General features: G+C 40.6%; 1 protein-coding gene across 3 annotated transcripts in view; it reads left to right on the top strand.

Moving 5' to 3' along the window:
* Positions 1-14,677, top strand: part of RNF130 (ring finger protein 130) — a 107,692-nt gene extending 93,015 nt beyond the window's left edge. For 2 of the 3 annotated variants that reach the window (XM_044664404.1, XM_044664403.1), the window contains one exon: positions 14,143-14,677. In XM_044664404.1, the coding sequence (XP_044520339.1) occupies positions 14,143-14,211 (69 nt within the window). In that variant the 3' untranslated portion in view covers positions 14,212-14,677. Of the gene's footprint in view, positions 1-7,586; positions 7,707-14,142 lie in introns of those variants that run through there. The other variant, XM_044664402.1, reaches the window with a different exon arrangement.
* Positions 14,678-27,008: the final 12,331 nt, after the last annotated feature.

Raw genomic sequence — 27,008 nt, 5'->3', positions numbered from 1 at the left:
TTATAAATCAGTAATTCAGGAGACCTGGTGTGACAATGAATGGGAAAAAAGACCTAAGGTTTTAGTGGACCACAAGCTTATCATTAGCCAACAGTGTAATGCAGCAACCAAAAAACACTGGTACTTTCTTTACGTTGTATCACTAGATGTCCCATGAGAAGATGCCTGAGTGTCTCTGGAATGGTTGCAGGGTATGCAATTAATGTCATTTGAGAAATCAACAAAAGAAGTAGGGACATACACCCTAGAGAAGTTGGGGCAACAAACATTTATTAAGTATCCACTATATGTCACACATTGGGCTAAGTGCTGGGGATACAAAGTGAGGCAAAAAGCAATCCCTCCTGTCAAGGAGTTCACAATCTAATGACAGAGATAACATGCAAACAATTACATACAAGCAATCTGTATCCATATTTAATCAGAGGCATCAACAGAAAGAAAGCACTAGCATCAAGAAGGATCAGGAAAGACTTCTGTGGAGAGTGAGATTTTAACTGAGACTTGAAGGAAACTAGGGAAACCAGGAGATGAAGATGACAGGGAGAACAAAATAGGCTGAAAACATTTTAAGATCCCTCCTCAGTATGAAGGAAAGATCAGCCACTTTCTGTATTCCTCGTGAGCAGAGTTGATGAACCTTTTTCCAGTTTGAGTGCCCAGAGGGCAAATTCAAGCTGTCTGTGAGCCCCTAGATTTCCAGAGAGAGTTGAGGGAGAAAGTGCTTGCTTTGGGCTCCCCTAGTACCAGCTGTGCACATGTGCCACAGCTTCACTGAGGAGGCTCTAGAGCATAGAACTGGAAACAGTTTTGTGATTGAGTAGGAATACTAGACTTGCCTTTGGAAGATCTGAGTTAGAATCTCACCCCTGCCACTTAGTGTCTTGTGACCTTGGTCAAAACCTTCCACCTTAGTTTCTTTACTTTTAACTAGATGACTAGATGGTCATCAAGTTCCCTTCCACTCCTAATGATAGAGCGACCATTTAGTAAGAACTGACTATGTGCCTGGTACCATGAGATCTTCCAACATTTAAGTCAGCCCTGGGGATAGATATAGGCAAGCATAACAGTCTCTGCTTCAGGAGCTCATGCTCTAATGGGGAAGATGGAACATAAATGCGAGCTAGAGGGCTTGCAGCTGGGGAACAGGGCAGAAGAGTAGGGTAGGAGCATGGCAAGGAGAATTCCGGAGGTGGAATGGAGGCCCGGGTCCTGGCAAAATAAAGTAAAGGCTTACTTCCATTAGAGTCAGGGGATCCAGGGGTGGAATCTCAAGTTTTGGTAGAATGGAGGGGGGCCCCAGCAAGATATGGCAAAGATTTTTTTCTCAGAACTGGGGGGCCCAGGCCTGGTGGCTGTGAGATTCAAATGTGATCATGTTTATGAAACCCAGTGCAATCTTTAAAGGGCTACATAAGTGTCAAGTAGTTGATATTCATAAGCAAGCTTCTGGTCATTGGACTTAATCAAGTAAAAACTTTCTGTCAGAGGTATTGTTAATGAGTTTCCTGTTTTGGATGGGAAGTCAAATTCGAATTCCTTTAAGTATCTTCCAGTTTCCAGATATTCTGATTTTCCAAGAGCAGCCTTCCATAGCAACAAAAGATTATTTTTGTTTTATTCAGTGTAATTAGTGGTATGCTGTATAAACTATTACCAACATCCATGTGGCTCACTTACAAATAAGAAAGCAACATTTGGGCATTGCTCAGCATTTGCCCCAAGTTGGTTAGGATAAAAATTAATTTCTTAAAATTTTAGGTTGGCTGTGTCTGAATCTTCCTTCATAATTTACATATGAACAACTAAATTAATTAATTAAATATAAGAATGTCCTCCTACCAGAGCAGTCAGGAAGGTAAGCATCCTCCCCTATACTCAGTGACCTTTTTATTCTTTCTACTAAAAAGAGTTGTCAGTCGTTAAAATTATTGGCGCTCTGCACAATTTGAAAGGAAAAACTTTTTTAGTTACATCAGAACCAAAATTGCTATTTGGTAGAGAGCTTCCATTTAAGAACTATCTTAAATAAGATCCATCAGCTCATTCTAATTTGCTTCTTTTGGGTTACATATTAAGTTAACATGTAAGATGGACAGGATTCCACCAGATGTAATTTTAGTTAAAACCAAACATTCATAATAGCCATACTGAAATTCTTCTATAGACAAAGCAAGTAACAAGTAATACTTACTTTTTTAAAAAACACCCTTCAAACGTACTTAAAGATTTCTAAGTAAAATTTTAGGTTTATGTGCAAGTACCCCTTCTGCCTACATATGCTGTAGGGGATTAGCCTTTGTTTGAGTAAGGATGCAGTCTAGACTTAATTTAAAATAGCAGCATGATAGGAGTGCCTACCCAATGTCTTGTTATCCAAAGCATACTGTTCTCGCCTTGAGAAATAATGACCAGCTACATAGTTGTTAGAGAATTTAACTGTGAATTAGTGATCATCTAATAGCTGTCAAAGACCCACTAAAGACAGTTGATATTTGAGAGTTTGTCGAATAAATATATGGTAACTATTTGTTTTTCCTAGAACCTTATATAAAGCACTTTGAGAACTTTAAAGACTTATACCAGTGTTAATTATCATGAGTCTCAAAATCTGTGGCAACACAGCCTAAATTCTGTCAGGTTCTTTTCAAATGTTAAAGTCTTTGCATGCAAGCCTAGTGATAACTTTATTACTCAAAAACCAACCCATTTAAAATAAATACCCTAGAGGTTTGGCCATCATAATTTTCAGTTATTATAAGTAATAATACCTGTGTGCTAAGATGTAGAGGGGTAGCATCTTACATAAACGTACACACACACACACACACACACACACACACACACACACAATTTCATTGAGTTACTATGAGAATCAAACATTTGAGCAGTTATTTGTCTTTTGTAAAACTCATCAAAGATTTCCTTTGCTTTGTTATCTGGTCTCCTCTATACCAGAACCCATCCAGCAAACTCCTACTTAAATTTAGTTCCAGGAAGAGTTTGTACACATTCAGATGTAATCTTTTTTTAAGAACAAAAATTCTTTTGTGAGAATGAATAATGTCCAGTGTGTTTCCCTTTTTGTCCTGGAGCCTGATTTAGTGTCCAGCAATTGAAGTTATCTTAAGTGTTTGTTAATCTCTGCTGTCTGGGTTCCTCCTTCACCCATCAGAAGTTAAAATACTTTACCAAAGAAGAGAAGAGAATTGTTTGTCTTTTTTCAATAGCATTAGTAGACTGGTAGCTTGGGGGGATATTAAACAAGTGTACCTTGATTTCCGCAAAGTCTTTAACAGAATCCCTAGAGAATATGAGGTCAGTGATAGTAATAATGACTGACATTTATATGGCCCTTGAAGGTTTGCTTTATACTTCTAAGTACATGATGTCATTTGGAGCCTCACAACAACCTTGTAAGAATAGGTACTACTGGCATTATTATCCCCATTTTTCAAGAGAAACTAAAACTTAAATTAGATGACTTGTTCATAGTTTACGGAGCTAGTAAATTCCAGAAGTGAGTAGAATGGGCAAGACAAAAAAAGTATAGTTAGGTTCTATAGCTGTTTGAAGGAAGCGCCTATGTAGAAATTTTACTAATAATTAATTTAATAAAATGAAAGTCATACATAGCTTTCATTTAAATGCTAAAAATGTTCATTTCATTAACCATTTATAACAGAAATGTCCCTCTGATTTTGAAACTATTGGCATCAAATGCAAAACACTTAACTAAGGTAGCTTAGTGATAGGGTACAAGCACAAGAAATACATGACTATTAGAATTATTTTTTTCCCCAGAATCAGGGCAGCTAGGTGGAGTGATGTATAGAATGCTGTGCCCAGAGTCAGGAAGACTCAAGTTCATAAGTTTCTAAATCTAGCCTCAGATACTTCCTAGCTGTGTAATCCTGGGCAAGTCACTTACCCCTGTTTGCTTCAGTTTCCTCATCTATAAAATGAGCTGAAAAAGAAACGGCAAACCAGTCTAGTGTCTATGCCAAGAAAACCCCAAATGGAGTCAGAAAGAGTCAGACACAACAGAAACAAATGAACAATTCCCCAGAGAAAAGAAAGCTTTAAGCATTCTACCTCCAAAGAAAGTTGTTGAGGTTTTTCCCTTGCTTCATTATTTAATTATCATAATGCTGAAGTAAATAAATAACAATAATAGCATTTTTATTGCACTTTAAGGTTTGCAAAGTGTTTTATATATTAAGTAATTTGATCCTCACAACAACCCATTGAGGTAGGTGCTTTTATTATCCCTATTTTATAGATGAGAAAACTGAGACTGAGAAAAGTTAAGTGACTTTTGCTCAAGGTTACACAGCTAAGGTATCAGAGGCAGGATTTGAATATAGACTTTCTGATTCCAAATCCAGGACTCTATCCCCTGTACTACTGAACACTCCAAATTTATTAGCCCATGTATTCTTTTGGTTCCTCTTAGGAAATACATATTTATATAAATATATATGTGTGTGTTTATATATGTATATATGTGCATATATATATATATATTTACATGTGCATGTTTTTGTTTGTTTTTTTAAATCCTTACCTTCTTTCTTAGAATCAATACTAAAGGGGGCAGCTGGGTGGCTCAGTGGATTGAGAACCAGGCCCAGAGATGGGAGGTCCTAGGTTCAAATCTGACCTCAGACACTTCCTAGCTGTGTGACCCTGGGCAAGTCACTTGACCCCCACTGCCTACCCTTACCACTCTTCTGCCTTGGAGCCAATACACAGTATTGACTCCAAGACGGACGGTAAGGGTTTGGGGGAAAAAAAAAAGAATCAATACTAAATATTGGTTCCATGGCAGAAGAGTGGCAAGGACTAGGCAATGGGGGTTAAGTGACTTGCCCAGGGTCACATGCTGGGAAGTATCTGAGGCCAGATTTGAACCTAGAATCTCCCGTCTCTAGGCCTGGCTCTCAATCCACTGAGCCACATATATATTATAATATACATATGCATATATATAATATTTTTAAAATTATTGTTCCTTTAAGTGTGACTGCCTCTTGAGAGTCAGCATGGCATAGTGAATCCAAGGGCCAGCCTTAAAGTCAAGAAATGTTGAGTTCAAGCCCTGCCTCTAACACCCTATTGACTGTGTGACCTTTAGCAAATCACAAGAACAGAAGTTATAGAGAAACAGCCAGAGTGCATTACTGGGAAGCATTTCCACACCTGCGATCACACAGGTCTGGACTAAAAAGAAATAAATGCCTCCTCTGTAAATGGTTGGGGAGGGGATTAGACCTCCCAATCTCCGTACCAGCCCAAAGATTCCGGAATTGTACACACACATTCCTAAATAAAAAACCAGCATGACCTTTTTTCTAGTTATAGGGAAGTAAATGGACAATGATTTCCCTCTGCTCACTTGCCCACACAGAAGATCATGTATGTCAAAGCACTTTAAAAACTATGGAATACTTGGGACATATGGGATGATATTAAAAGTTTCATCATCATGATTTTGTTGTCCTAGTTGATCTGACGGTTCTTCCATCACAGGATCAGATGTGAGGGAGCGAAGAGCAGGAAGCAGCTACTACTGCTGGCTCTTTACATGTCTTAACCTTTTTGATACATAGAAAAGCTTAGAAGTTAAAATAGCAAATATAATCCTTTCAAAACACTGAGTTTCTTTTATGTCGTATGAAAACCATGTGATTGTTTTTCAAACTCCTTGAAATAATACCATGAGACAGAGAGAGCCTCTTCTTCTATGCCCATGATGGCATAAGTAGAAATAAAAGGTATGATGTTGTCTAATTTTCAGGTAATTATTGTCCTTCCTTTGCCACCCAAACTATAATAAACTTTTCAGAAACATGTTCAGTGATATAGCTGCATTACTTATTTTTCATTTTAAAGCAGTGGCAGCAAAACAGAGGAAGGTTACAAATTTCAGGCCTTACCAAAAAGACTTCTCAGCTTTTAGTATTCAAATACTTAAGTTTTTAATCAGACCGAAAAACATCACTTGCTTTGACATTTTTTTGGAGGAGGGGAATAGTATAAATCATGGCAAGGTATTAATGGAGGAATTGATAAATTAACATACTTGTTAAATTTCAATATTCAGCAGGTCTGTTACTCTGCCAGGCCTGTGCTAAGTACTGCAAGATTGAACAAAGATAAATGAAACAGGCCTTTCACTCAGAGAACTAGAAGAGAGGTTAAGATAAGTATTCAAACAACTACTAGTAAAAGTCAGATTTTGATAAATGCTTTAAGGGTGGTACAGAGTGCTGAAGAGGAATTCAGGGCTTTAAAGACTGGAGGGGAGAGCCACGCAATTGCCCAGCATTCCAGGCAAAAGAAAGAACACGTGAGCCAAAGCCCAAGATACATTCAGGGAGTCCCTGGCTTGGCTAGAACCCAGGTTCTGTAGGGATGGGTGGGAGATGTGTTAGGGGCAGAGCTCAGGAAATCTTCAGTGCCAGGAAGGAGCTTCGGTGTTTAGGAGTCCAAGAGGAGGCAGGGGAGGGATGAAATCAGAGCTGGGCTTTAGGATGCCAACAGAGTGGTTATTGTGGATAGAACAGCAGGCCTGGAGTCTGAGAGACCTGGGTTCAAATTTGGCTTCCAACACTTCCTGGCTGTGTTACCCTGAGCAAATCACTTGACCCTAACTGCCTAGCCTTTGCCACTCTTCTGTTTTAGAACCAATACCGAATCAGAAGGTGAGGGCTTGAAAATAAATAAGTAAACAAACAAACAAACATAAATAAATAAATAATAGATAAATAAATAAATCGATAAATAAATAAATAAGTGAATAAATAAATAAATGAGTGAATGAATGAATGAATGAATGAATGACTGGCTGGCTGGATGAGTAAATAAATAAATAAATGGGGGGTGAGTGAGCTCTACAAGGCTCTGACTACCTGTAGCTGTAGTGGAGCTGTGTATATATGGAAATTTATTTGCCATTCAAACCATTCAAAACATAACCCACTATTTTTGATAAACAAGTGTTCATCTCAAGAGACAGAGTATAAATGATAGCAACTCAGAACAAAACATTCTGTGCAGGAAAGCATATTCTGAATTATGGGAAATGTTGCTGTATTTATAAAACTCAGAGCTCTCTCACAATCACACTTAATCCTTCAGGATAACTTTGAACTGTCCTAAAGCTGGGCTTCAGGGGCAGCTGGGTGGCTCAGTGGATGGAGAGCCAGGCCTAGAGACAGGAGGTCCTAGGTTCAAATCCAGCCTCAGACACTTCCCCGCTGTGTGACCCTGGGCAAGTCACTTGACCCCCATTGCCCACCCTTACCACTCTTCTGCCTTGGAACCAATACACAGTATTGATTCTAAGACAAAAGGCAATGGTTTAAAATGAAGAAAAGGAAGAAGCTTCAGTTCAGAGATTATCATTTGCTAAGAAATGCTGGCAGTTCATGGTTTTACTAACTAGTACTAGGCACACACACATGCCCCTTTAGCATTAGTTCTGTTCTCACTTTTAGCTTGGGCAACTTGTTATTCTAATTGTCATCAGCCACCCTTTGACTAATCTTTGTCTTTTGTCTCTCTCCTTTGGTCCACAGAGCAGAATGGTTTTGAAGGAAGAAGTGGTTTCTGACAGCTTTGGAGAAAGAGTCTATTTTCATGCGCATCATTTACCAAACATGCCACATGAGCAAGCCTTTATTTTTAGTACATTTTATTTTTTCATAAAATTGCTAATGCCAAAGCTTTGTATTAAAATAAATAATAAAACACAACTGTGGCTGATGGATTTTCTTTTACTCACCTCTTTTGAGATACTGCAGTGTCCCAAAGTAACAGTTATTCTGTGAGAGACTGCACATGTGACCATCTTTAGCAGACCATCCACGCTGCCATTTGGGGCATTTTCACTTTTACTTTGTCCCAAATAGGACTCAGAAATGGGCACCAAAACATGTGGTGACTCTGGGATCGACAGTAACAAATATTTCCAGATGTGTGCCATGTTCTGTCATATCGATATCTGCAGTTTCACTATTCAAGAACATCAAAGTTTTGCTGTGTCTGATTTGGAGCCATTTTATAGCCACTCTCATACCAGCAGATGCAGTATTAGGGGAACTTCTTGGTGACTGAAATATTCCCAGACTCCTCGAATCTCATGCAGAAAAGATCTTGGAGGCCATCTAGTCCAATTTGACCTCCCTGAAACTCGCTCCTGAAGCGTCCAGTAGTGGTCATTCAGCTTCCCTCAGCGTGGAAATCTATAGTCACGGATGGGCTTCAGCCATGAATAAACTTTATAATACGAATGGAATCAACAGTTCTTCCCTCTACATCAGTAACCCTAGAAAACTGGCACCGTCCCTTTGTCTTCTGTAGTGTTGTCAAACTGGCTTCCTTCTGCATTGGTTTTATTTCCATGAAAAGATAAGATATTCCTAAGAAGTAAAGTGTTTACGTTATAAGTTATTAAAGCCAAATTTCAATAAGGCAACTTATTGATAAAAATACAATGATATTTAATGATATAGCCAGAGCAGGGGTGGCATTCCCCTTTTTTTTCAAGTATTTATGCCAGAATTTTAGAGTCTGAGCAGAGAATAAGAGGTAAACAAATTAGCCCTTAAATATGCTTAGCCTACTCTGCAGTGCAATGATCTGGGACAATCTTGAAGGATTGTGTGGAGAACGCCATCCACCCCCACTTTCTTTCACATAGATGTATCTTTGGTTTTATTTTGGGGTTTTGGTTATGTGTGAATGTGCTCTTATAACAGTGACCAATATAGAAGTGCGTTTTGTGTGACAATAAAAAATATGCTTAGCCTGGGGCAGATAGGTGGCTCAGTAGAGATAGAGTCACCTCCCTAGCTGTGTGACCCTGGGCAAGTCACTTAACCCAAATTGTCTTAGTCCTTACAGCTCTTCTGTCTTGGAACTGATACTTGTAGCAGTTCAAAGAAGGTGATGTTTTTAAATATTTATATATTACATAAATATATATAAATATTATATATATATATAATGTAAATAAATATGCTTAGCCTGACTTGAGATCTGAGCATAAAACATCAGTGTGCTGTAGTTGTAAGGCATGAATGTTAATAGTATGGGGTGACTTCACCCACTTCATGACCAGAGAATTATCAGTAATTGAAATTAGATTCTGCTTATGACTTTGAATGAGAAAATGAGGTATCTTTCCCCAGGATACACAAATATTGCTGGTTTTGGAATCCAGGGACCTAGGTTCAAATCCCACCATTGCTACTTATTCTGTGGTTTGGGGACAAATCATGACCTCTCTGGGCCTCCCTTATCTCCATTTGTGATATGGAGTTGAAGTAGATCCGTGGGGTCAAACTCAAACAGAAACAGATACTAGCAACTGCCTATAGATTTAGAAAACTACAAATTAACATTCTTTGTATTCTATTTTTATTTATTTAGAAAACCACAAATTGACATTTTTGTATTGTATTTTTATTTATTTTGTTAAACATTTCCCAATCCTATTTTAATCTGTTCCTGACCACACTTTAGTCTCCCTGCCCTAGTGGACTAGTGGACTAGATGACCTCCCAGGTTCCCTTTCAGCTCTCAAACCTATGATCTTGTCTCCAAGTCCTTGGAGGCCAATCCTCTTTCCAGTACTCCACAGCTGCTTCTTGGGCTCTTAAATGTGTTATCAGGTTTTAGTTTTTGCTTATTCTAGTTTTTAGGTAGCCAAGAAAACTTTTTGGGAGAGAGAATTTAATTTTTAAAATGTAATGGAGATAGATTTTTTTTTTTGAATTGGCACCATGGGAATTCCGGACTGCAGCCAAAATCTACATCCAAATACTGTTGCTTAATTCAGAACAGATGAGATGCCATCAGTTGAGAAGGCAGCCTTATAATTAGAACTAAAATGTGTGAGGTTCAATAATTTATTATTAACATTTTTAAGGGAGAAAATTAAATAGTTTAACACAGAATAAAATTGTTTCTCCTCCAAGGGCCCAGTTTGCAGAGACTTTCACCTAGCACAATTCAGGACCGAATGCTTGCAAAGTACAGTGTTTAAAAATGGAATACTCTTCCGGGCAAGTGCGATTTTGTGTGCTATACCTATGTTGAGAAGAAGTTGTACTATTACCCATGTCTGGGGTTCACAGGAAAGAAAGTTCACTTTATCCCAACCAACAACTTCAGATAACTAATGTGAATCAGGAGAGGAAAAAATGTCATTTCTCTGACAAATGAATTCACTCTCAAGGCAGAGCACTGTGCCCAGTCATGACCAAATTACAAAGATAATTAGGACATGGGCCCTGCACTTATGGGTTTTATAGCCTGACAACCTATAAAGTTTCAAAATAGCATTAAGAAAATATCGTAATGATTTCTTAGATTGTACACAGCTGAAATACAGGGCCCAGATCATCGACTCTGAGGTCATCCAGTCCAACTGCACAAGAATACCCCTGGAGAAGAGGGGTCAAACATGTAGACGGAACCAGCTTAAAATGCAATTGGGGGGAGGGAGGGTAGGTTAGACAGCTGGATGGCTCAGTGGATTGAGAGCCAGGCCCAAAGATGGGAGGTCTTGGGTTCAAAACTGACCTCAGACACTTCCTAGCTGTGTGACCCTGGGCAAGTCACCTAACCCCCATTGCCTAGCCCTTACCACTCTTCTGCCTTGGAACTGATAGACAGTATTGATTCTAAGATGGAAGATAAGGGTTTTAAGAAAAAAAGCAGCAGAGACTACGCATTCTGACAAAGCAATAACATAAAGGATTTGGGGTTTGTATTTATCAAATAAAAAAACAAGGTTCCCACAGAGGAAGGGACTCTTGAGTGTAACAAACCCCTTGAGTTATGTGATTGAAAAAATGTGGGAATTTTTCTTAAGCCAGTTGAATGCAATTTCATATCTCTGGAAATCCTTGTATCCTGTATGAGCTATGTTTTTTATTTATTTTAGATTTGGGTTGTCAGAAATATCTAAGATACAAAAATAGAAAATCTCTAGGGAAATATGTTAAAGAAAAGGTGAGGTAGATGAAGTTCTCTTCAGTTTTCTTGATTTCTTCAGGGAAGTAACCATAGAATATTCAGGATCTTCGGAAAGTCCTTGAGCTGGCCTTGGGTGTTCATTCCTTGGGTTTCAGATTGGATAAATATATAGCAATGCTGTGGCAGATTCTGGATGAGAATTATTCTCCCATTGGATGGAAATTTCATTCAATCTTGCATACCATTCAGTGTAGTTTGCATTATCAACTGGAGCAGCCATTTTCCAGTCATCTTAGAATATGAAAAAGAAAATGGTGTCTACAACTAGGTAGTTTCATTGTCCAGATTTGTAATAAACACCATTTATAGATTGCTTGTCACCCCTGCAGCCTCAATGTTTAAGGTTTAGAAGGACCCATTGCTTTTATGATGACTCTAAATTCTGAAAATAGCCAGTACATAGAAGCACTATAGAGCACACAATCTGGAGACTTAATCATCTTGTACTTTGCATACTTGCAGCCTTAATGACCTTGTGGATCTGTGTGTGTTTTTTATAATTAAGTGCCACATTATGCACTTCCACAAAGCTAAGCCACTGAAGATAAACCAAGCATGAAATCTTCAGTTTGATCTGTGCCCATTCCAATATTTCCTTGAACCTAAAATTAGTCTGTGCTTCCTGACAAAACCACCCACCTCTCTCCCTGTAGAATTTATCCACTTGCTCCATCCCTGGGACATGCAAGAAAATTCTTTTCCTCGCAATAGGCATCAGTTGTGCCCAGTTGGAGGATTACAGTATAGGCAACTCAAGATCTTCATTGTTAGACTTTTTCAAATGTTAAGCATGCCAAGAAAAAAAAGCCTTGGGTGATGTCTGTAGATCCTGGCTTTGGGTCTCGCCTACTAATACAACATCCAAGAGGAGTCTCCCACTTTACTTTACATCCACCTTGGAGCAAGATCACAACTGGCCAGTAGGCAGGTGTAAGTGCCTCAATAGATGTCCCCAAGACCTTCTACTTGGAGCCAGCCCCAAAAATTATATATGAAGTACAACTAGGTGGCCCAGTGGATAGAGCAGCAGGCCTGGAGTCAGGAGGACTTGGGATAAATCTGGCTTCAATATATCACCTTGTTGTGTGGCCCTGGGCCAGTCACCTAACCTCAGCTGCCTAGCTCTTGCCCCTCTCCTGCCTTGGAATCAATTCTAAGATAAAAAGTAAGGATCTATATTTTTTTTAAGTTCTATATGGTATGTATTGGAAGCAAAGTTTTTCTTCAGATTTACTCCAAGTTTTGTCTTATGGCCTCTCAAACATTCTCAAGCATGGCTTGCACATGAGAAATAATGTAAATGATGTCATGAAGGATGTGTATGACCAGAAAAGGAGAGAGGCAGGCAAGAGTGAAGCTCAAGGGCTATGCTGGGGTCCATAAAATGATCAGAGAACCAGAGGGAGACCCTCAACACATTGAGGAGTCCCTCAGTGGAGAATTCATGGAAAGACATGAGCAGGAAATGCTCAGAATAATGTTTTGGTGTACATCCATGAAGGGAGCACCCAACACCTTTGAAATTGTAGGTCCCTCCAAACAGATCTCCCAAAGGGCTAAAGCAATTTGATGTTTCTGTAATGGTTGGGGAAAAAGCAATCTAGTTTGGTAGACTTTTAAAGGTTGAAGGAATCATTGTAATGCATTTAATTCTTTATCACACTGAATATTAAATATTCCCTATGCATGGAAATGTCAGTTTTCCTTTGATATTGCAGATGGAAATTACGTACTTTAATAAAAGGGTAAATGTCTTGGGGCTGTATTTGGGGTGATAATATGCAACTTCCCAATCTAGGCCAGAAGGAAAATGGTTCATGCAGAGTAATTATTCTGATAGATTTCAAAGAGAGGCACCATCTTCTTAAACTAAATTAAAGAGCTTCCTTCTCAGTTCCCTATAAACTCACTTTGTAACCTGAAGAAGAAAAAAACGCAAAACATAGTTGGTGCTAGAATCAATGGCAAGCCAGAGGGCATGGCCCACTCCTGTAATGCCAGCTGCCAGGTGGGGCTGATGCTGACACCTCTGGAGAGGGAGATTTCTTAGCTTCAGTGCGTTATGCTGATCAGAAGTCTGTCTAAGCTAAATTCAGCATTAATAGGGGGCAGCTAGGTGGCTCAGTAGATTGAGAGCCAGGCCTAGAGACGGGAGGTCCTAGATTCAAATCTGGCCTCAGACACTTCCTAGCTTTGTGACCCTGGGCAAGTCACTTGACCTCCATTGCTTAGCCCTTACCACTTTACAATACAGAGTATTAATTCCAAGACAGAAGGTATGGGTTTTTTAAAAAAATAAAATGTAAAAAAAAAAAAATCAACATTAATAGAGTAAACCCCCAGTAGCAGAGAACCACCAAATTGCCCAAAGAGAGACAAACCAGGCCAGGTCAAAAAAGAACAGGTCAGAGCTCTCATGCCAGTCAGTGGTGGGATTGGGCCCATAAGTACCTCCTATACTTCCAGCCTGGGCAATATAGGGAAACTTAGGCATTAAAATCATCATTAAAAAAACAATATTGGTATTCCTGTTCTTCCAGTCTATGAGGATAAAAGACAACAACAGATACAGTGTTGGCCCAAGTGTCTCCTTTGAAGCATATTGCTGCTTGGTGCGATAAAAATATAATATATGTGCCATTCTTTACATGATTGAGATGTTCCAGAAAAGGTGTGTGGATGAACCTTATTTGTGTACTGAGTTATGTTAAAAGAACTAAAGAAACTTGTTTAAAGAGCTGCAAAGACAAATCTTTTTGTAAAGCTTCAGTGAATGACCACCCCATGTACTTTAAGGATCTATGGTTCTGTCAACGTGATCGTTGCCTTCTCTGATAGAGATCACAAGCCTTCTGTGAATTAGCAGACAGTCTATGAGCTATTGGGTCATAAATGTGTCGGATATGCTTCTATTGACGTGGCTAGGTTCTGTGCTTGCCCCATGGGAAAGGGAAATGTCTGAAATGGACTTTTCCACTAACATGATGCCTCAGTGAGAATACATTTCTCTTTCTCCCTTGTGTCCCTATGACATTTATGCCTAATTCCTAATCAAGTCTTTTTTGCTCTGTTTTTGTTTTTTTCCTTTAGGTGGGCACTTCTTTCATCGCAACTCTTTGTCCCCTCGAAGCCTGGTTTACGAGAGCGAATTCTCCATGATTGAGCCTTCCTTGGACATGTACGATGACAACAAAACCTGAGGAAACCTTGATGTTTGGGGTCACTCTTTTGTTGGTTTCTGATCATTCTTCTTTTGTATTCTTCTGTTGGTGTCTCGTCCTGGAGGAAGAGCTGCTGCGTTTCCCATGTGAGGGTTGGGTTTCCAGGCTAAGATCCAAAGTTCCCCCAAGATGGGACTACCCTGCAACAATGCGCCATCACACATCGCCCTTCCAAGGTTGTCCAATCTCACAAGAATGGTGAGCTGCATCTGGATACAAGAGGCTTAGCCCTGGCTCCCCAGGGTCCATTGTGTACTGAAGGTGTCTTTTTATATATTAGCATGTACTGCTCTGTGTGAGTGGAGTTTGCCTTTCTAATAGTCCTTGTGATAAAGAGTTCCATTGTGTGCCCAAGTCTACCAGGTGATGTTTTTTTTTTCCAGTAAAGAGGATCATGAGCTGCTGCCCGGATCTCTCTCTATTCTCTCCTTTCTCTTTCTGTGACAAGGCCTTTTTCTGAAGAGACTGGGGAAAGGATGTGTACTTTTGTCCTTGCCACGAGACTGACCAACTGTGCTCTTGGTAAAGTGACCTGTCCTTAGAGCCATGATGGGTGGTGGCACTGGATGCCAACAGCGAGGAATAGGCAGAGTCATCCACATGTTCACTTCTAACTTCCATTTTTGAGCATGAAGTCACTTTTACAGTTACTGGAATGTCACTCCAGCCATGTCTGCCAGCCCACATGCTAAGGGAGATGGGGCAAAAATCCCTGTCCTTTTTGGTTGATTCCTGAGCACTCAGAATCTCATGCAGGATGACCAATGGTTATCTGATTTTTTTTCTCACTGTGGAGTTAAACCGTCCCATTCTCTGGTATGACACCAAATCATTCCCATTCCCTGGTCTGGTTTGGTATAACAAGCAGCTCCCATCTGCTGGTCCTTATAACGGGAATGAAGACAGCAAAGGAGAATGAACAGGAAAGGTTATATGTAGACATACAGAAAGGAGGCATCTTGTATTTTTGTCCAGCAGGAGAAAAAAGAAATGCTTTTTTAAAGCAAAAACAGTAGGGTTAGAGGCAAGAAAGATATGTATGTGTGCATTTGACACATAACTGCCAGCATCCTTTGATGAGCAAATCAACCCAACATATCTATGCACCTTTTGCTATAATAGTTTAATCTGCTTCTCCATTTTAATCAAAGTTACTGTACGGGAAGTTACAAATGCTTTTGTATCATTATGTGAATGAAAATTTGAATCTCTGTACATCTTGACTTAGTTCTAACTGGGAACCCAAAGAAAGGACTCCTCTGCCTGATTACTTTTATGGAATCTGTAAAACATAAATGGAAGAGGGGTACTTGCTGTCTTTCCATATGCAACCAGTCCTTTTTAGCATGTGTCCTACTCTATCTAATGTGTCAAAGCTGTGACTTAAACACAAATGAGACTTCAACCAAAACCCTCAGCGAGCTGACGCAGTGATACTCTTTAGCAGAAAAGCCTACCCTGACCTAATTCCAACTCTCTTCTCAAATAGTTCGAGGCTGGAGCAGGGCAGACTTTTAAGGAATTGACAGCTTCGTTTTTTTATCTTTACCAAGCTAGGAGTGTTCTCATTGTTTTTTGTCTAGTTTTTTCCTTTCTTTTTATTATGGTCCTTATAATGTAGAAATATTTTTGATAAACTGAGTTTTAAACAAAACACGGTTTTGGCAAGGGAAGTTTGACCTCGTTGGGTGGGCAGCTTCAGGGCAAGGTCAGCAACAGTCATAGCTCAGTTATTGGGAGGGGAAAAGGGAGAGGAGCCATTCAGTTTCACTTCTACTGGGTCATTCCTGGACCAGGAAGACAACTATTCATTCAGTTTCTCAGTAATTTGTTGGCTATGCAGTACTTAGGGAGCTCTTCCAGGAGAGTGTTTAGACTAATCTCTAATTTCAAACTGAGCCCCAGTTTTGTGGAAATGGCCATCTTCCTGTGCAGACACATAAAGGAATACCAACTTCTTCACTAGAGAGATGGACCGGAAAAAGTCAGTCATGAAGACACATAACTAAAAGATGGCATTCCTGACTTCAAGCAATTCCTTGGACTAAAGGACTCCCTGCCCAGGGAAAATTCAGTGGCCATTCACCTGCCCAGGTTTGAATGCCTCATCAACCATTCCCTCTGGAACAGATTCTCCGGGCAGAGCTGCACTGGGCATGGTTTCTTCTCCAAATCCGTGTTTGGATTTTCCCACCTAAGACTCTTCTCTGGTTCTACAGTGTTACCCGATTGGCTTTTGTATCACCAGCAGAGTGGCTAGCAACAAAAGATATGTCCATCTTATTTAAAATTTTCTTCAAGAAACTTAGCTGTGCTTTGGGAAAGGAAAGGGATCCAAATAGGGGTGGGAGAGGGGAAGCTACTTAAGAAACAGACTAACTCCAGTAGTCTCTCATTTCTGTCACATCCTTCCAGACCCCATTTCCCCAGTGACAGTCAGGATCAGTATATCTAAGGGTGCCTCATCATCAGATAGTTGGCCATGGGCATTTTTTTTAGCCTCAGCCATCCATGAAGACCCTCTCTATTCACTATATAGAGGTTTCAAACTGCTTATGCAGAAAGGGATGAGCTACCTACTCTGGAATTGCCACTTCCTAAAGTATTGAAGTATTCCAAACTGCAGTATCCCTGGAGCCAGGGCTAACTGCAAAAAAGCTGCTTCCTCCTTTGGCATTCAGTAGCTCCAGTACTCTGGCCCCAGTGGCATAAAATATTGGAATTAAGCCATGCAATAGGTGCTTATCAGGGGAGTCAGTAAATGACTTGCTGGGCCTTAGTAGCTTCCTGAGGAAGAAGCTACCTCTGAGCCCTTTCTGATGCCCTTTCTCTGTTTCTGTACCACCTGGTACAGCCCCTGGGTACCTTGAACAGTTACAGAGGAATCCTATGGCTGAACCAGCAAGTTGGATAAAGGGATCAGACATTCCATTGAGAAAGGGAACTTGTTTCTTGTCAGCAAGCATATTCTTTTTTGCAAATCCCAGGGTTACCTATCTCTAGCTAGACTTAGAAAGCCCCTAGTGGTAGTAGTGGAGTTAGCCTTTTCCTCCCTGACTAGGATATTAGTTCCCTCAGAAATTTAATAAGAGAGAAATAAGCTACTGTTGCTTTTATTCTTTTTGAATTCTGTTGCCCACAAAATGCAATCATCTGAATATATTGGTGGGATTATCAGCCAGATGCATTGACAAGTATGAGCAACATCACTCTTTCAAATGGAAGAATTGGCTATTTTCAGTTAGATATTTCTCTCATCTGTTCTGTAAAAATTTAATTCTGTCCAATTTGTCTGGTCCTTTTACAATTCAGGATGATTCAATGACTGTAATCTGTATTTATTTACTGATGATTGTACATAAATCTTATTGCTAGACATCTCTAGCAGCTCTTTCTAATGTAGAGAACAGGGAGGTTCCATGGTCAGGGAACATATTCTATAACAGGGCCTTGGGGTCTGGCTGTTCTCCCTCAGCCTTCTGATGATTCCAAGGCTGAAGCATTTACAGTTGGCTACAGTGACAGCATTTGATTTGGGATTCTCTAAATCAAATTCATTGGTCCAATTTACAATTCCAGGCCCATCCTGGGCCAATTAGGAAACCTACTGTTTTACTTGGTCTTGTGAGTACCACCTGCATTCCTGTCTAATCACTGGCTAGCTTCCTTTCTCCCTAGGCCAGAATTCAAAACAGGTAAAGATAGGGATCCCGCCTCCTCCAAAATGACACAAAGAGAAGCCCTTCCATTATAAGTTCATAAATATCTAACAGTGACCCTAACTTAGAAATAATTCCCATCCTGTAGTACTTTAAAGTTTATAAACCATTTTCCTCACAACAATCCCATAAGATAAGTAGTTTCAAGTATGATTATTCCCATTGTATAGATGAGGAAACAATCTCAGAAGTAAAGTGATTTGCCTTGGGTCACAGGACTAGGGAATGTTGGAGTGTAGACTTAATCCCAGGCTTCTGACCCTAATAATAGCATTCTTACTAGTATCACAGACTAACTCTGGTCCCGTGAACTATTTGCATCTAGATATTTTATCCCCAAAGTGCAGCATGGTATTGGGGAGAAAGTCCTGAACTTGGAGTAAGAAGCACAAAATCCAAGCTCTTCTGCTTACTCTCTGCATGACATTAGGCAAATCACTGGACCTCTCTGGGCTTCCTGTTCCTCCTTTATGAAAATGATAACAAGAATCTTCCTATTGTCTATTTTAGAAAAAAAACAATACAGACCTAGACCAGTAAATGAGCTTACTATCTTTACAGAAATTCTCCAAAAGCAACCTCCATTAGGGAAAGAAATCTAAGCTCGTCAAAATGGTAGCATGTGGGGCAGCTCCAGGTGGCTCAGTGGATAGAGTGCCAGGCCAGGAGTCGGGAGGTCTAGGCACCGTATCACTGAACAAAGATAAATGAAACAGGCCTTTCACTCAGAGAACTAGAAGAGAGCTTAAGATAAGTATTCAAATAACTACTAGTAAAAGTCAGCTTTTGATAAATGCTTTAAGGGTGGTACAGAGTGCTGAAGAGGAATTCAGGGCTTTAAAGACTGGATGGGAGAGCCACGCAATTGCCCAGCATTCCAGGCAAAAGAAAGAACACGTGAGCCAAAGCCCAGGACACGTTCAGGGAGCACCCGGCTTGGCTAGAGCCCAAGCTCTGTAGGGATGGGTGGGAGATGTGTTAGGGGCAGAGCTCAGGAAACCTTCAGTGCCAGGCAAGGAGCTTTGGTGTTTATCCTGGAGTCCGAGAGAAGGCAGGGGAGGGATGAAATCAGAGCTGGGCTTTAGGATGCCAACAGAGTGGTCATTGTGGGCAGACTTCCCTTTCCCATGGCCTTCTTAGCATTAACGTGCCTTGGAACCAATATTTAAGTATCAATTCTAAGACAGAAGATAAGGGTCTATTGAAAAAAAGAAAATCGTAGCATGTTTCTCTCAAAATCCACTGACAGTATTTGAAGGTCCTGGGTTCGGATATGACCTCAGACACTTCCTAGATATGTGAAGCTTACCCAGAGCCAGATATTATTAAAATGTGTACATGATTGAACTCAAAGCCCACTTTGACCTTAGAGGAAACATATGCTAAACACAAATTCTAATAAAAAATAACTGATGTGTGATGTTTTAAAAATTATGAAAGGCATATGTATATGTATATATTTGCGTGTGTGTATATATATACATGTCATTTGAAACTCTCAGTCCATGAGGTAGTTACTGCATCTATATCCTCATTTTACAGATAAGGAAACTGAGTCTGAAAGAGATTTTAAGTGACTTGCCAATGTTCTCATGGCTAGTAAATGCCAAATCTTCCTCAAAGGTCTGCTTTAATTAAAAACAAAAACAAAGGCCTTCTGATTACATGAACTCAGCCACCTTGAGAGTGAAATTGTTTTCCCCTTCATTTCTACTGACCTGTTTACTCAGTGTCTTAAAATCAGCTAGCTCTTGAACAGGCCGAGGTACACGGCCATCTGGAAGTCTGTGGAAGAGAAGACAGAAAATGCTTCCTAGACCAGAAACATTCCTGCGATGTTCATTGATTCCATAGTGTACAGCAAATAGGTAACGCTTAATAAATGCTTGCTGAATGTTGAATTAATGTGAGGTTAGGACCAATTTCCTGGATAATAAGTAACTATTAACTCACACGACAATAATGCTTTTAGGTTGTCAAAGCACTTTTCTCCTCTAAAGGAAGTATTGCAAATGTTGTTATCCCCAGGAAGCCGAGGAGAAAAACAAAGTGATTTGCCCAAGATCAGATGGCAGTGAGTGTCAGACCTGGGATTTGAACCAATATCCCCTGACTCTAAGTCCAAGGTGCTCTCTGCTACACTATACTGCCTCTCAAGAGAACTGAAAGAGCCATATTGAGGAATGTGGACAATGTGACAATAGAATAAATACTCAAAAGAGCCAGGGTGGTGTAGGGAAAGGGAAAATCTGTATCTGCATTTGGGGGATGAAACAGTCTTTTCTTGATTTCAGAAAGGAGAGGGGAAGGTGGAGACCACCAAATTCTCAGTGCTTGTGCATGGATAAATAACTTCCTTAGTAATCTTGGATTCTATCCCCGTGTCTTTGCCATTAACTTGCCATGTGGCACATCACTTAGCTTCCTTTGACCTTGCCTACATGCCCTGTGCGAGGTCAGCCATTCTTGCATTATGGAAGGTTTTGATGAGATGCTCAATTCAAGAAAGCCATTGATCTGTAGTCTGGCCTAAACATTGCCCTTTTTGGGGGGAATCCTGGTCTTCTTAGATGGCTGAAAATCCTAGGCATGGCTCCCTCTGCAAACCCCCATGTTTCCCAAGAGGGTCAGAAAGGAGCATCATCTTCCTTCAGGTGCCCCCTGGGAGTTTCAGACGTCCTCATTGGCCTCTGGTCCTCTGATTGAAAGAACAAACTATCTCTGCCAGCAAGTCCCTTGCTGGCCGTGTGCCACAATTAAAGCAAGGACTTTGAGTCTCTGGGGACCTTCTACCACTCTCTGAGCTTGGCTGCATATGCTGTCTCCCAATCCATGTAGGTCCCAGGATTTGTCTCACCTTCTTCACCAACACTGGTTGCTCCCACTTGCCCATCCCCTTTGGATGACCCCAACCTTCACTCTGGGGTCTGGGACTGAGTGAAGGTGTTTCTTTTCATCCAGTGAGCCCTGGAGCACATTAAGCCTGATAATCTCATGTCTTCGCCAACCTAATTTGTGAATGCATCCTCTTTGGCTCAGGTCTTCATTTTTTCTTTCCACTCTTAACCCAGCACAGGGATGAATCAGAAGCAGGAAATCAGGAACCTCTTTGAGAAAAACCAAAGGTCTCTTCCTCTGGTCCTACAGTAGCATGAGGGGCAATTCTCTGATCTTGTACAAGTGAGTTGTGAGCCGTCTTTTGTGGACTTAGCTTTCATAATCAGTCTCCCCTTTTCATTCTGAACCCAGGGATAGTAGTAGGAAAAGCTTGAATGAGGCAGGGCCAGAACCTTTGTAAAGGAAAAAAAAAAAAGTAACCAAGGCATTTTTCTACTAAAGCTTTCATTTGACCAGATTTCTCCAGGCCACAATTTCCTTCTGTACATGACTTGCTGCGCTCCCCCATCAGCAATGCTGGCACAATACAATCCGACACATTCTTGATCAATGCCCCACTTTGCTTGCTAGGCAAGAGTGTGTCAGGAAGGGAAGGATCAATGACCTTGGTGGGACTTAATTGGCTTTATCTCAAGCTCAGCAAGACCATTCACCAGCTACTAAAGACTTTTATGATCATCTTTTCTAAACCCCAGCATTCTTTCTAAATCAGCTGCTTGAGAGCCAGAGACAGTTTTAGCGAATTCTCAAGAGCTATTTTTACATAATTAACAGGATGCAAGAGCTCTTTCTGCTTTCCCTGCTTTCTGCACTGGCCACCTCCTTCCTCTGGCTTTCACTTAGGCCTATAGGATGTGGGCACAGACCCCATCAGGCCATTACCAATAGCTGAACGGCTTGGCCCAGGAGGCCTCAAACAATCCAGTGACACCTTATAGACTCTGAAATGGCAGAATCCTTTCTTTCCACCAAGCAAGCAGGCTTTTCCTAGCCTAGACACAACCAAACAACTACACACCCAAGATTTCTGCCCCATCATGATCCAGTGCCCCAGCTCTGCCTTTAGGTTGGGGTGGATGAGGCTGAAGGGCTAGATCTTGGGCTAGAAAGAGTAGGTAGGATCAGATCTCCATCTGGCTGCCTACTGGCAAGTTTTGGCATTAAACTCAACACTAGCTCCTAAGATGTTCTTTGGCGGAAGGAACACGATTTCCAGGGAGGGGGGCTACCCTGCACAAATTTTCGTTCGGCTAAGCCTCAGAACATCACCCTTTCTTCATTGCTGCTAAAGGGAGGGACAGAATAGAAAAAAGAAAATTAATTCCACAAAGTAAAATAGTATTCATATAAAGAGGTAGAAAGCGCTACTGCCCAAAGGACGAAAAAAAATTCCCAGTGATAAGCTTGACAACTGTAACCATAAGTTCATAAGCTCACATCTAAGATGTCCCAAGGTCATGCCACGATGAGCCCCTTGGCCGTGAGGATTCGTGTGAGATATGAAATCCACCTCTTGGAGCTTTGGGTCAGGAAAGACCTGCTGCTCTAGGTCACCAATAACTATGCACAAAGTTTTAGAGGGTGAGAGACAAAAATATTTTTCTACAATAGCACAGGAGACTCTTAGGAGGACAAGAGGGATCTTTCCAATAATCCTCAGTATGGAAAGCAGTACATTGGCTTTGTCCTAAGAGATAAGAGTCAAGATTCTATGCATTTGAAGCTGTATTTATTCTAGACTAGATGGAGATGGGAACAATGGGTGTCCTATATTAAAAACGTAAGGTTGGTAACTGGATAAAATTCTAGGGAAAATGAGAAAGGCATTTGCCTTCTATTGGGACGGCACCTGCAAGGGAGTTGTCAAAGCCCTTGGAAAACACAGCTTGACAGCAGCAAAACTTCTCGGTGCACATGTTTTGATGTCAGTATAATATAGTAGTGACATTCTGTGGTATATGCTGACATGTGTATACCTGTGGGTTTGGGTTTGCTAATGTAATACATTTCAATAAAAACCTACTGAAAACCTACTGGTGCCTGGTCATGTCCAGTGCTTCTTACAGGGGCTCGAGGGGAGATGTGAGAGGCTTATTAGCCCGGCTGCAGACTGAGCTGACAAGCCCTGATGTCTCTCTGTTTGAGTCCTTGGCTATTTCCAGTCTGTACTTCAGAACTTTTAAAGAATACTCTGGGATCTGCAACAAAGAGATGGTGTGAGAGCCATTTGTAAAAAATCTGGATAATCATTGCTGATTTCAAATGTTTCTACTACATTTTCTCAGAAGTTAGGGGGTACATCTGGGTGGTTCAGTGGATTAAGAGTCAGGCCTAGATATGGGAGGTCCTGGATCCAAATCTGGCCTTAGATGCTTCCTAGCTGTGTGACCTTGGGCAAGTCACTTAACCTCCATTGCCTAGCCTTTACTGCTCTTCTGCCTTAGAACCAATACACAGAATTGATTCTAGATGGAAGGTAAGGGTTTAAAAAATAATAAAAAAAAAAATTTAAAGAAGTTAGGAGGACTCTGGAGCTGATTACTTTCATTTTTTCCATTCTAATCATAGTTTGTGTCTACCAAGCTTTCTTCTTGATGGTGACACAGCTAGGAAGAGGTCAGATTTGAACCCAGGTCTTCCCGACTCCAGGTCTGGCACTCTATCCACTGAGCCACCTGGCTGCCCCAGAACTAGTATAGTTCTGGTACAGGAATTAAACCCAGATCTTTTCAACTCCAAACCTAACCCTCTTAGTGAAATACAAAGAAGCAGTGGGATGGGGTTAGTGGATAGAGGGTTGGTCTTGAAGGACACACTTTTCTGTGCCTCAGTTTCCTCATTTACAAAATAGTGATCCACCCTAATAAAGTCATTATGAGAATCAAATGAAAAAATATATGTAAAATGTTTTGCAAACTTTTGAGTGTCATATGAAATGCAGTTATTTTTATTATGAAGAGGTTATTTCTTGCTTCAAAAAGAGAGCAGCATCCCTTTCTGGCAGCCTGAAGAGACTCAACTGTCACTGGTATTATTACAAAGAAATAGAGGTATGAAACTAGAGCTTGTCTAGGAGAGGGGGAAAGGGCAAAGCAGGAGGAAGCATTGGAGGACCAGAAGAGCATAGGTCCAGTTATTCATCTTCAGTTGAACACACAAGCTTCAGATCTTAAAAACCCTTGGAAAAAGATGCCAGTGGCCAGAGAGTCTCGGCCTCCCAGAAGCACTGTCCTTCCACAGAAAAAAGAAACATGGGTTGTCCCTAACAGGGACCTGGGCATATTACTTTTTCTCCTAGAGAAAATGAAAGGGCCAGCTGACCCTTTTAATAGGAACAAAGCTCCAAAAGATGACAAAACAATAATAAAAGATCAGACAACCAAGAACAAAGAACCAAAGTGCCATGTTGAGTTCCTTCTAGCTTATGATGAAAGGTTGAAGAAAGAAGACAGGCAACTCAGAGCTGAAAACACTAGACTCCAAAAAGCCCCAGTAGAAAAGGAATTGTAATCTCAGGAAGGAAGGGAAAGGGTTTGGAACTCAATTTATTCTAAAAAGTAAATGTTTAACATTGTTTTTACGTATAATTGGAAAAAGCATATTATTAGGAGAAAAAAAAAGAAAAGGAAAAATTGTCCAGTGGAAAAAAAGCTCTGAATTAAGGTCAGAAGATCCAAGTTCAAATCCTTCCTCTACCACCTTTGCCTGGCCCTTACTATTCTGCTGCCTTGGAACCAAAAAATAGTATTGATTCTGAGAAGGAAGGTAAGGGTTTAAATTTTTTTATCAATAGTGATTTGCATTTCCATAGGGTTTTTGTTTTTAAGTAAGGACTAGGCAATGGGGGTTAAGTGACTTGCCCAGGGTCACACAGCTAGCAAGTGTCTGAGGCCATATTTGAACCTAGAACCTCCTGTCTCTAGGCCTGGCTCTCAATCCACTGAGCCACCCAGCTGCCCCCATTTCTATAGTGTTTTAAGGAATATTTCCCTTCTTGTTGATGGGTTCCGTATCATCAGAACATAGCTAAAAAAATTTGCAGTATGAAGCCTGCTGCTGCAGTCAGAAATTGCTCTTGACATCCTCCACCTGACAAATGTACAGCAAACACAGAGAAAAGCAAAGACATTCTAATTCTTAGGCTTCCTTCCCCAGACTTTCCATCTCAGAATTCCCCCTGCCAGTGTTCTGGGATGTTCTAAAAGGACTTTGACTTCCCTTTAGTCAAATGGAAGGTCAGCGAGAGGAGGTAATAAAACTGTGAACACAGCAAAAATAGAAAACCTTCAGGCTAGCAATGAGCCAAGGGGAGCATCACCTGACAGGATACCAGAAGAATAAGCACCACCACAATGGAGAGAGCAGGCTCTGTGAAACATATGGCATGTCACACTAACCCACTAGTGCTGAGGATTGTTTATTACTTGGAGGGAGGAAGGGAGAAGGGGAGTGGGGGGGGGGGGGTCCACATCTGTGATTTCCCTGGTGTAGGAAAATCCTAATGAGAAAATTTCCTCTACTAGCATGGACTGGCACCTTCTCTACAACTCAGTCTTGCAAAGTTGCCTGAGGTACTAAGAGGCTTAAATGACTTGCTTAGGGGTCTCAAGGGATTTGAACCCAGGGCTTACTGTCTTCAAGTCCAGCACCCCATCCCATTACCCCACTGCCTTTCCTTAGCCTCTGGAGTTGCTATTTGTCCTGAAACCAAATGACTCCCTGGAATGCCTTTTTCCAACAACATTTATTTTCTTTCCCTTCATTTCAGGTCTGATTGGCAGCACAGATAACCAGGAGAGGCCTGCCTTTTAAGTCAGGAAGGCTGGAAGTTCAAAGGCTGCCTCTGGCAGGTATAGACTGTGAGACCATAACTAAGTCACTGACTGCCTCAGTAGTACCCCAAGAAACAAAGACTAGGAGAGACGGAGACAGGAAGGGAGAGTCTTCAGGCCTTCTTGAGTTTGGCAGTGAGAAAATGCAACTCATTGATTCCCAACAATCTGAATCTAGGGAGGGAATTTCCATACAGGAGTTGCATTATGCCAGTGAAATGAGTTTGGACATCCCCTAATTCCCTAAAAAACACACCAGGATTATGCTGTTTAATCTATGAGACCACAGAGGATAATTTGAAATCTAATTATTACAGGCTGCCTTGTATCTGACAGATATTTTCTATCATTCATTGACTTTTCATTTTCTTTTGCACAATATACTAATTCACGCAAGACAAGACATGCAAGGTACATGGCTGTACAAATGAACCTTTATGGTACATTTTACACTATTATTCCTAAGATAAGAAAAATTTCAAGACTATGAGGAGAAAATGTTGACATTTCTACTTCCTGGGGGAAAAAATGTCATAGTTCATAGCAATCATAAACCTAAAACTGGTAGGAATTTCAGAGAACATCTAATTCAGTCTTCTCAGTTTACAATGGAGAAAACTGAGGCCAGGAGATGTTAAGTGACTTGCCCAAGGTCATACAGATAATAGGCAACAAAGATGTTTTTAGTTCTACTCTTTTAAAATTGCCTGTTTAGGAGAATCTAGGTGGCATGGGATAGATAGACCATTAGGCCTAGAATCAGGAGGACCTGGGTTCAGATCAGACACTTCTTAGCTGTCTGACCCTGGGCAAATCACTTAACCCCATTTGCCTAGCCCTCTCCCTTCTGTCTTAAAGTTGTTACTAAGACAGAAAGTAAAAGTGTTGTGTTTTTTTAATTGTCAGTTTACATGATTAATTAAGGTGCATTTTATATTCTAATTTTTGGTTTGATAGATGAAAATATTTTACATTTCACAAATAAAACCAAGACATTACCCTATTGTTTTTAATGGCTCATACATAGAAATAGTACCAGTTGATCATATTTGACTACAAGAATTGTGTTGAAAAAAATCTATATGCCACTTAACCCTGACTTCTGCCTAGTCCTTGTTGCTCTTCTATCCTAGAATTGTCTCTAGGTCAGAATGTAAGAGAGGAAGGAAGGAAGAAGAGAGAGAGAGAGAGAGAAAGAGAAAGAAAGAAAGAAAGAAAGAAAGAAAGAAAGAAAGAAAGAAAGAAAGAAAGAAAGAAAGAAAGAAAGAAAGAAAGAAAGAAAGAAA

Source organism: Gracilinanus agilis, chromosome 2 (assembly GCF_016433145.1).
Source record: "Gracilinanus agilis isolate LMUSP501 chromosome 2, AgileGrace, whole genome shotgun sequence".
NCBI classification, from domain to species: domain Eukaryota; kingdom Metazoa; phylum Chordata; class Mammalia; order Didelphimorphia; family Didelphidae; genus Gracilinanus; species Gracilinanus agilis.
Note: the sequence above shows the minus strand (reverse complement) of the source record. Positions and strands in the feature narration are given on the sequence as shown.